This window comes from Eptesicus fuscus, chromosome 2 (assembly GCF_027574615.1).
Source record: "Eptesicus fuscus isolate TK198812 chromosome 2, DD_ASM_mEF_20220401, whole genome shotgun sequence".
Lineage (NCBI taxonomy): Eukaryota > Metazoa > Chordata > Mammalia > Chiroptera > Vespertilionidae > Eptesicus > Eptesicus fuscus.
In genome coordinates this window covers 75,488,249-75,500,411 of record NC_072474.1, presented here as the reverse complement: position 1 = coordinate 75,500,411, position 12,163 = coordinate 75,488,249, and the positions used below count along the sequence as shown (strand labels likewise).

The window sequence follows — 12,163 nt, the reverse complement described above, 5'->3', positions numbered from 1 at the left end:
CAGTAAGGCCATCTACTTAAAAACACAGCCCTCAGTTCCCACCCTAAAATCCCTGCTTTATTTTTCTACTCTCCACATCCAACAAATCTTAAATTCTGCTATCTTTTCTTACTGTCTTACATCCTGGCCTCCATAAAGTAAGCTCCATGAAGGCAGAAATTTTTGTCAGTTTTGTTCACAACGACATCCCTAGCCTCTATGAATACATAGCAACTATTCCATAACATTTAGTAAATACTTATGAACTCCATAAATATTCAGAGTATATTTCAAAATATATAGCCACTTTTAGTATCAACAAAATAATGAGCCCTAACCGGTTTGGCTCAGGAATAGAGCATCTGCCTGCGGACTGAAGGGTCCCAGGTTCGATTCCGGTCAAGGGCAAGTACCTTGGTTGTGGGCACATTCCCAACAGGGGTTGTGCAGGAGGCGGCTGATGGATGTTTCTAACTCTCTATCCCTCTCCCTTCCTCTCTGTAAAAAATCAATAAAATGTATTTAAAAAAATAAAATAATGAGTGGATATATATGTTTTTTAATATATTTTTATTGATTTCAGAGAAGAAGGGTGAGGAAGAGAGAGAAAGAAACATCAATGATGAGACTCATCAATTGATTGCCTCCTGCATGACCCCCACTGGGGATCAAGCCCACAATCAGGGCATGTGCCTTGACCATCAAACCATGGCCTCCTGGTTCATAGGTTAAGGCTCAATCACTGAGCCACACTGGCTGGGCTGGATATATTTTTTAACTCCATATCTGTACACACAAAAAATTATATTACATTATTCAACCACCCATGGAAGAATTATAAAAAATTCTTCCATGAATTTTATGTGTTCTAAGCATACTCTGGAACACAAAGAAAACCTTAATAAATTCAAGAAATAAATAATATAGGCCAAAGTTCTCAGTATAAGAAATGAAACTAAAATTATTAACCTAGAGCAAAACAAAACACAACTTCGTAAAATAACAGCCAACATTACATATTTAATATATACTAACTATTACAGCAAGGAATGTGTATTAATCCTTATATCAATCTATGGGATTAGAATTGATATCACCATTTTACAGATAAAGAAGCTGAAGTTAAGAACACTGGAATTTCTTACTCAAGAAAACATAGCTAATAAGTGGTAGAGCTGGACTCATTCCCAGATTCCTAACTCTGGAGACCAGGTTCTTGACTAATGCATTCCTAAGTAACTCTTAGATCAAAGAAAAATCACTATAATTGATACCACACTACAATAAGAAACTACTAAAAAAAAAAACTATAAAATTAAACTAAAACTTTTACTCAGAAAAATTCACTGCTTTTTATTTACCAAATAAAAAGTAGAAAAATAAATATAGAAAGCATTCTACTTAGAGGAGAAAAATAACAAAATAAATCTAAACCCAGGAGAAAAAAGAAATTTAAAGGAAAAAGGATTTAGTGAATTAAGAAAAAAATAGTATAACATTATATTCTAAGCACACATTCTTTAGAGGCATAAAAACGATAAAACTTTCCATTAACATGCATTTTTAAAATCTTTATTATGGAACATTTCAAACATATTCAAAATAGAGAAAATAGTATAATGAACCTGATATACCCATCACTCAGCTCTAAGAATCATCAGTACATTACTAATCTTGTTTCACTTATGCACCCTTATCAACTTAAAATTTTTAAATATTGAAGTAGATATCTAAAGTGTCAATGACTTCATTATGTCCTATTTCAAAGAAACAACTGTCACTCTTCTCTCTCTATTATCTTCCTCCCTCTCTCACCTAAGTATAAGATCTTACAACATATAGTAAGGCTCATAAAAGTAAGTATTCGATACACATTTGCCATTGGTGTTAATTTAAATAAAAACACAGCACAACTATTTCCATATGTATGATGCCATAAAAAATCAAGACAGTAGAAAATAAATGATAACTTACCTGAATTTTCCTGAACTTCCTCATCATCTACATCTGAATTATTCTTTCCAGACATTAAATAATTCTTGAGCCTGGAAGGTCCACTTAAGAAAAAAAACACAAACTATAAAATCTGTGCTTTCATAATGCATATATCTAATAACCTATCTTAAAGGTAATTTTTCTCCTAAAACTGACAAAAGTTTTCTTTCTTATAAAACCAGTAGCAATGTTATAGGTTATCAAGAATATACTTGCTGAATAAAACAAAGAATCTATAATTTAATTCTATAACTGACTGTCAAACATGATAAATTCTGAATTTTATAGCCTTTTAAAGTAACTCATGGACCAGAGTTATGAATTTAACTCATATCAAATAACATTTCGATAAAAATAATTATAAGAAATAAAAGTAGGTATAAATCAGCTTAATTTTTTTAAAAACTACTACAAAAAAAAAGGAATTTAAAATATAGTCCAGAAATTATATAAGAGATGAGTTAGCTTATCTCAGTCCTAGATCCCTTTCCTCCTATTATGAACCTATTATAGACCTTGTAGTCATAACCCATCAAATAGTAAAGAAAATTTAGTTATCCTTTAAGTCTGAGAATCTGCTATAATTTATCACTCCTTCATTTTTAAAAAGGGCATATGACTTCAGATATTATAAGAGTAGGTTAACTGGTTTGCTCACTGAGTATAACATATCAAAGAATTTATGGAATTCCTTTCAAGAGGCAGGGCCTAATTCTCCTCTCCTTGAATGTGGTCTAGACTTAAGTGTCTTGTTTCTAACGAATAGAATAAAGTGGAAATGACAGTATGCAATTTCAAACACATTAAAAGACACTCTGACCTCCACTGAAGTTATATTTTCTCTTAGATCACTTGCTTTGTGAGGGGCTAGCTGCCATATTGAACAGCCCCATGGAGAGGACGAAACTGCAAGAAACTGGGGCCTCCAGCTAACAGCCATCCGGAGGAGCCACCTTGTAAGTAAATCCTCAGGTTCCAGTCCAGCCTTCAAAGGACTACATACCAGACAGATATCTTGAATACAATACCTCAGAAGAATCCTTTAGCCAGAACTAGCCAACTAAGCCAATCCCAGATTTCTGACCCACAGAAACTATGAAACAATAAATGTTTGCAAGCCACTATTAAACTTTGAGGCAATTTGTTACACAGCAATGAATAACTAACATAATGAGTAAATCCTATGATCCTTAGAACACATGCATACCTTCCTTCCAGAACTAAAGTTTTAGGTTCTTCCGAATCAGAGTCAGACTCTGCTGGTGTCTTGCATGGATGTTCATTGCTCTGAGGTTTTAGATGAACATTTTTTGCAGTCATAACACTATCTTCATCTTTTGAGCTTCCTGCAACTCTATAAAAATGAAAAGTTTGTAATTATTTACATTTCTTCATAAAATATTTCTTCCAGAAACAACACACAGGTGGGTAGACAATTTTGTTAACAATAACAGCTAACCCTGTTCAGGTCCTAGGACTTACAATTAGCCCAGGAAGGAAATTTGATTCAAGGACCTACCAAGAAAGTACGAATTTGAAAAATTCTGAAAAGAAAAATGGCACACAACTGGCTTAAGATGGAAATGAGGACACAGAAGACATTACCTACAGGCATTTGATGTATAAACACAGTTAATCTATCACAGTATTTTAGAAAATTTGCCAACAACTGAAATTGTTTTCTTTGATACCCCTAGTCAGCCTATTTCTTGGTATATATAATGCTACAGGAAACCTTTTACACATATACACAAGAAAACATATATAAAATGTCCATGGAAAAATTTTTTCTAATAGTGAAAAATTAGAAAACTTTATCAAGAGGCTAGATGAATACATTTTCATATGCCCATATAAAATGATACTAAAAATTCAACCAGCCACTTGTTTTTTTAAGTCCCAAGAGCTAAGAATAATTTTTACATTTTGTAAAGGTTACATTTTAAATGGTTATTTAAGTATTTACATAATAGCTTTGATTTTGCCTCTTAGCCCACAAAGCCTAAAATATTTACTATCTGGCCCTTAAAGGAAAGTTTGCAAAGCTCCACTATAAAGGAGTGAAAATAAATCATTTATCAACATGAATAATCTCAAATGTATACAGTGAACAGTGGAAAAAAGAAGATAGAGTAGGATATATACAGTCTGAAACCATTTTTACATAGTTTTAAACCAATACAGCATGCTATTTATATATACATGCATATGTAGGAAAAATATAAAAACATTCATGATAGTGATACCTACCAAATTCAGAGTAGTGGCTACCTCTAACAAGGGAAAGAGGAATGGGCTCAACAAAGTCACATATGAGATTTCAATGGTCACTATAATGTTTTATTTCTTAAGTGAGATCATGGAGAATCAGGTGTTACTTTGTTTTGTATATCTGAAATATTCCAGTTAAAAGAAATGGAATGAGAAAGAAGATATGATAATAGTGTGAACAAGTTAAATAGAATGTGTATGGGATTTCTTTTGGTACCATAACGACATACACTAATATATTTTAGGGCACTCTATTATTTATTTGGTATATCCACATCATCTTGCAGTTTCTTACACATAATATGTATTATTTGTTGAATGAATGAAAGAATGCTATATCATAAGCAAAAATGCATAAGAACAATACTTATAGGCCAGAAGCCTGTTTTAAAAATAAAATGCCTTGAAAATTAAAACTATAAAAAACCCCAATAATACTTAATTATCTAGGTTGTTAGGACTGATGAGAAATAACTGAAAGCACCTAGCAAGTACTTGGTACATGATAAGCACTCAATAATATGTTAATTATTACCATCTTACGAGAAGGAGTATTATGATGTATTCCTAATTATGAAAAATCACATTAACGTAATTCAAAAAGAAGCAAATTAAACTGTATACTTAAAAATTATTAAGATGATAAATGTTCTGTTATGTTTTTTTACCACAATAAAAAAAGCAACTCTCAGGCAACAATAATACTTACCTTATTTATCACTCATCTCCCATGTGCCAAATATTAATTGTCATTTAAATATGAGCAAATAAATTCAGAGCACTACTTTGCCTGGGATGTCACCCAGCTAATGGCAGAGACTGGCTACCATTTCTGTCAGGCTGCAGAGCCCTTTATGCTAAACTGCCTTTCTATAAATGATCAAACAACACAGACAAACTAGTAAATACTGAACAACAAAAATAACTATATTTAATAATCGCAGACATTACCCAGAATGATCAACATCTTTCTTTTTAGCTATGTCTGCCTCATCACATTCCAAATACTCATTTGGGGAAGAACCAGAAATTTCATCATGGTCAATAATTCTTCTCGAATCTTTTGCATTTAAAATCTTCCGTGTTCTTGAGCGGCCTGGATTAGCTTTCTTCTGCCCTTTGAATGGAACAGTTTTTCCCCCAATATTCTTAGATGATTGATTTGTTTTTTTAGCAGATTTTCGCCCACTGTTGTCATGTACTGTTAATTCATTTCTTACTGAAGTACTGCTATAAAAAAGACCTGAAAGAATCAATGATAACTTAAAGTTAACATAATATTTATCCGATGATATGGCTCACTGAAATACTAACATTATATTTACATATAAACTCACAAACACCAATCCCACTGCCTACATTTGTTTCCAAATAAAATTAATAAACTATGCTTCTCTTCCATTTCTTGATACATGCATGAAACTCTAAATTTATCACAATCTTCCAAAACCACCCTCTCTGGTCTGCCTACTACTCTTCTAGCTATCCTTATGTTTCTGGTATTCCCCAAGGTTCCAGCTTCATCTTCTCACTCTACGTACTTTCTTTGAGGCACCTATGTATCCATAACTTTAATTACTATCTACATGGTATTATCATCACCTACCCTAAATCTGCCCCTCTGGTTTTGGTTCCTATCTTAATGAAAAGTAAAACTATCTACCCAGCTATCTGAAGCAGAAATTCAAGTCATCCAAAACTCCTGCCACTATCCACAATCAATCCCTAAACCCTCTCCATTCTCCTTTTTTAATGTCTCTCAAATCTTCTTTTAAGCTCTCCTGCCTGTCAAATAACAGGGACCCTCATCATTTCTTTTTTGTTTTTTAATATACATTTATTGATTCAGAGAGGGAGAGAGAAACATCAATGAGTTCTCCAAAGGAGTAACAGTAGTATTTAACATTTTAATACTAACTATATGCAATTTAATCCTTATAACAACTGAAGGAGATAGGAATACTGTCAATCGTAGGTTACGGAGTGAGAAACTGAACAAAGTAATCTATCCAAAGTAGAGGAATCATAATTTGAACTCAAGATAACTCCAAAATCCAAGGAAGGCTGCAACGGAATAAATACTTATTGCTATTAATCAAAGATCCCAACAATTCAAAAATTCATAGCAATAAGACCTCATAGATGTAGGGCCATATTTGTACTAGTCTCTCATTTGTGCCACCATTGATAATATCTATATATGTAAATGTTACCTTGTCATCTACCAATCTTTACATGACCACCTCCTTTAAAATAAAAGTTTTTTACAAAACAAAAAATGTTTCATGCTGTACAGAAAAGATTCGGCATAGGAGGCAAAAGAATCTTTATAGAAAGGCCTGCTTGCAAAGTAAGCCCTTGGCCACCATGTCAGAACTTGAATTTCAGCAGGGTTCCCATCATTTCCTAATTGATAAGTATGGTTTAGTATGCCTAAAATGCTTGTGTAAAACATATGATTTATGGGAAACACTTGTTTTCCTTCATGGAGCCTGGAATTTTAATAGTTGCTAGCAGAGGATACCTAGGCGACCACCCCCCAGAAAACCTTGTGCACTCAAATCTAATTCCCTTCCCAATCCCTAGTGAACAACATTTCACACATCTATCATAACTCATTGCTGGAGGAATTAAGTGCCTCCTGACTGGAAGAAGACTCTTGGAAAGTCTAACGAGATTTCCTTCGGACTTTGCCCATGCACTTTTTTCTCTGCTGATTTTGCTTTGTATCCTTTCCCTATAAGGAAACATCAAAATTCCATTATTGCCTCTCCCACTTCACTTCTACCTAATAACCTTGCTTATCATTTCACTGAGAAAACAAATATGATCAGAAGCGTACATCTTCCCACCTCAACTCTACCAACCTACTTCCATCTCTCCCCCATATACTCTGCTTTTCCTCTTTTACATGACACACCGTCCTGGCTCCTGTCTAGGAATAATCCTTGTACTGTGCACTAGATAACATCTGCACCTTGCTTACTCAAGGACTGTGATCCTATATTTATCCTCTACCTTCCTACAAGGTCATCTTATCTTTAAAAGTATATTTTTATTGATTTTAGAGAGGTTAAGGGAGAGAGAGACAGAAACATCAATTATGAGGGAGAGTCGTTGATCAGCTGCCTCCTGAACGCCCCCTAACTGGAGATCGAGCCCACAACCCGCAAATGTGCCCTGACAGGGAATCAAATCATGACCTTCTGATTCATAGGGCGATGCTCAACCACTGACCCACACTGGGCAGGCCCTACAAGGTCATCTTAAATAAACAGATAAGCTGATGTAATATCTTAAATATTAAAAAAAGAAAAAAGAAAGAAGAATCTTTCCTTAACCCCACATCTGTTCTGACCCCTTATCTCTCCTTCCTCACCTCCTACTTTCTCTTGGACTCCACTCCAACCAGGCTTTTGATCTCATCATTCCACAAAAAAACATTTTTATATAGGTGACTAACAAAGTCCATATTGCCAAAAACATACTGTTGATTCTTAGCTCCCCTCTAATGCAAACTATCAGCAGTATTTAAAACAGCTCATCATTCATTCCTTAAAATGTCTTCTGTTACCCTAAGTTCTCATTTTCCTTTAATCTCACTAATTGTTCCTTTTCAGTCTCATTTGATAGGTTTTCCTATCCCTTCCTGACTCCTAATACTGGAGTCTCCCAGGACTCAATCCTTGCCTTTCTTTCTTCACTAGGTACAAAACATTACTAAGTGATTTCAAGCAGTTTCAAAGTTTGAAATATCTATATATTGATAACTTCCTAATTATATGTCTTCCCAGATCTTTCCACCTAACTTTAGACTCATTTATCAGGCTATCTCCTCAATATATCTGCTTTGATGTCTAATTAATATATTACAACCTGAAATCCTGATATCCTTCCCAAATCTGCTTCTCTCACACCTTTCCTCATCTCAGTTAATAAAAGAGCCCTATTCTTCTACTTGTTCAGGAAAAAAACACCAAAAAACAAAAACCTAAGTCACCCTAGACTCTTTCTAACTCTAATCCTTCAGTAGTTCCTGTGAGTTACCTTCTAAAAATATGAATCCAGCCCAGCCGGCATGGTTCAGCAGCTGAGCATAGATTTATGAACCAGGAGGTCACTGTTCCATTCCTGGTCAGGGCACATGCCCAGGTTGTGGGCTTGATCCCCAGTGTGGGGCATGCAGGAGGCAGCCGATCAATTATTCTCTCTCATCGTTGATGTTTCTAACTCTCTCTCTCTCTCACTCCCTCTCCTTTTCTCTCTAAAATCAATAAAAATATATTAAAAAAATAAAAATATGAATTCAACCTTTCATTTCTTCCCTCCAACAATTTAACTAGGGTCCATGCTTCCATTTTTACCCAGCCCTAGTTTCCTCTGTACATAGCAATAAGTATAATCATGTTAAAAGATGAGTCAATCAAGTCACTTTACCATTTAAAATCCTCTAGTAGCATCCTAATACACTTCATCTAAATGTTATCATTGCCTGCCTCTCTGACTTCAGCACCCCTGGCTTACTCTTCTGTAGCCATACTGGCCTTCTTGACCTTCCTCAAACATGCCAAGCATGCACCATTAGCAGATACAGATACTATTCCCTTGGTGTGGAATGCTTCATAAAGTTATTTATATGGCTCCCTCCTTCACTTTTCTCACATATGTGCTCTGAAAGATCATAATGGATTCTCATCATGACCTTTCATAAAACAGTATTATGCTCTATTCTCTTATCCATCCCCACCCTGCCATCTATTTCCCATCTCTACCCTTTATCTTCTTTATTTTTCTTTATTACCCCATCACTTCATGAATTAAATATCTATATTGTTGGTCTTCTCCCACGAGAATATAAGTCCACAGAATGCTGGGATATTTTGTTTTTTGTTTTGTTTTTCCACAGACATATCCCTACATCTGGAATACTGTACATGATAGAGCCTCAGTGAATATTTTTATAATTAACTGATTTAATATTTCTATTGATGACCCAATTTCTTTGTCAATAGATTTTCTCTGGAGAATGAGTGTATATATAAATCAACATAAAGCCTCTTTCAGAATGATTTTTGGGGTGCTCCTAATAAACAATTTAAATAAAAATACTTACTTTGGTCTGATTTTACCATCCACCAATTAGATGGACGCTTGGAAATTCTTTGACTTTTCTTGACAGTCAAAGTCACTTCTTCAAGTATAAGATTGTTCTTCCTGGATCCATTTGAAAAATTTTCCTTTTCACATTCCCTATTTTTCCCCCGATTTGCTGTATGAGGAACATTGGTGCTACTTTTCTTACTTCCTAAATTAAAGAAAACCATATAAACAATTCATAATTTACACTTTGGTGTTTTCAGAAAACCACAACAGATTTTAAAAAAAAAAAAAAACTCTCAATTATACACACTTCTTTTTACCCTGTGGGCTTTTCTTCATTTCTATATTTTTAAAGTTACATGTTCTCAGTAAGATCTCTAACTTTCTGTCAGTTAAATGCAAACTTTTTACATTGCTTGATAACATATACTCCTGAACCAAAACGAGTAAGTATATTCTGAAAAGGAAAAATAAAAGATAGGGTTCCTTCCAACTACTTACCAATGTCCCAAGTAAAAAAAGGTAACTACTGCTTTCTGTTTTGAAATAATTCATGATTTCTGTCAATCTAATTTTTTGGAAGAAGAGGTTTAAAGTGAATTTTCAATAAAGAGATCTTTCATATACAAAAGAATGATTGTGAACAGAATTTAAAAAGAGAAAACAGGATGAAAAGAAACAATGAATATGGCAGGCTAACTAGATAATTGACAAGATTTGGCATCAATAAAGTAAAAAAATAATCTAACAGAAGGGATAGATAAATTCTAGTTTTATTTTTGTGACTGACAAACAGGAAGAAAGGGAAATCAGAGAAATATGGGCTAATTTAATATAAATATTGCAACTGAGATGGAAAAACCACCAAAATGGGTTTAGAAATGGAGAATTTCATTTTTTTTTGGAAATATGTTTAAAATATTAGATATTAATAAACAAAATGAACATTTTTCTTGCATAAAATAAATGAAGAAAACAGCATATTAAGCATCTGAGACAAAGATTACTACGAAGCCCAAAGGAGAAATTAAAATCCTATGAAATAAAAAAATACATAGAGTAAGTAAACTGCATGAAGGTATGTAAAATAAATAGAACAGGCATTACATAGAAACACAAAGTTATCAAACTATATAGAATAAAAAGAAAACATAATAGGAGTTAAAATCTGAAAAGTGAAGACCAGAGCTTTCATTAAAAAGGTAAATTTGGGGAAATAACTCAAAGAGAGATGATATCTAATGCAAAGAGATAATTTTCTCAAGGTCTGAATGTAAAGGAAGTACAAAGAACAAACAAACTTGGGGAATATGTAGTGAGTCACAAAAATTTACAGATGAAATGAGGAAAGGTAATTAATAAAGACAGAGAAGGAAATCAAACTAAAAATATAGGGAGGAGAACCAAAATATGGCATAATTAGAACTTAGCTAGTATTTAATTAGGCTAGAATGAAAATGCATCTTTGTCATCCTTAGTACCTACAGCCTACAACACTGTGTTTAGCATAGTCTCTCAATAAATAGTCTGTGAAATAATAAATTCAGATTGAAGTTAGTGTTTCACTAGGCAATGAAATAGGCAAAAGTGTTATCCAGCATGAGTTATTTTGGAATATTTAGGTTTTTTTATTTTGTGGGGGGGTTTTTTTGTTTGTTTTTTTTTGTTGTTTTGTTTTGTTTTCACAAACCAGCTATACCAGGATCACCTGGGAGAGACTGCTTAGAAATACAGAATTTAGGATCCACCCCTGACCTACTAAATCAGAGTATTAGTATTTTAACAAGATCCACAGGGAATTAAAATGCACATCCAAGTTTGAAAGCACTGTTCCAAGGAATTCAGTCATTTTCCCAATTAAACTTGATTGAGGCACAGAGAAAGAGAAAATGAGCCAAATTATGTCAAGATCCCTTTACACTAGTATCACTGATTCTATTTTGATAGTAAGTTATAGAATTTGGCAGTTCTTTAAATTTGGGATAAAGAGAAAGATTCATGCTTATAAAAGGAGTAAAGGAAAAATACTGAATAAGGCACAAATAAATTGATGAGAAAGTAAAGAATCTATTTACCAATATTGTGCATAATGAGGATATCAAACAATACTTTGAAAATTATGACAATGGGAGATACTGGAAAAGCCACCACATACAATGTAAAAATTCAGTAGTAAAGATCTTTTACGGAGGGGAAGTAGAAAATAATAAAGGGTCAATTTACAAAACACTAAAGCAAAGATATAGAACTGTCAACATGGTTGCCACTGATTTGTAGTTTAAGAAATTATCTGTACATGCTCAAAGTCACTAATCATCTGAGAGACGAAAATCAAAACGACAATGCGGTACCATCTCACACCTGTCAGAATGGATATCAACAAATCAACAAATGACGAGTGCTGGCAAGGATGCATAGAAAAAGGAACCCTCATGTACTGTTGATGGTAATGCAGACTGGTGCAGCCACTGTGGAGAACAGTATGGAGTTTCCTCAGAAAACTAAAAATAGAAATCCCATTTGACCCAGTGATCCCACTTCTAGGAATATATCCCAACAAACTAGAAACACAATCAGAAAGGATATATGCACCCCTATGTTCATAGCAGCACAATTTACCATAGCTAAGATTTGGAAACAGCCTAAGTGCCCATCAGCAGATCAGTGGATTAAAAAACTGTGGTACAGCCCTGGCCTGTTTGGCTCAGTGGATAGAGCATCGGCCTGGGGACTGAAGGGTCCCAGGTTCGATTCCCGTCAAGGGCAAATGCCTGGATTGCGGGCTCCATCCCCAGTGTGGAGCGTGAGGGAAGCAGCC

General features: G+C 34.1%; 1 protein-coding gene across 2 annotated transcripts in view; it reads right to left on the bottom strand.

Moving 5' to 3' along the window:
* Nucleotides 1-12,163, bottom strand: part of CENPC (centromere protein C) — a 69,467-nt gene that overhangs the window by 31,397 nt on the left and 25,907 nt on the right. For both annotated transcript variants that reach the window (XM_054728745.1, XM_008158730.3), the window contains exons 9-12: nt 9,359-9,550; nt 5,197-5,488; nt 3,182-3,328; nt 1,954-2,036 (exon numbers count right to left, since the gene is read on the bottom strand). In XM_054728745.1, the coding sequence (XP_054584720.1) occupies nt 1,954-2,036; nt 3,182-3,328; nt 5,197-5,488; nt 9,359-9,550 (714 nt within the window). The remainder of the gene's footprint in view (nt 1-1,953; nt 2,037-3,181; nt 3,329-5,196; nt 5,489-9,358; nt 9,551-12,163) is intronic.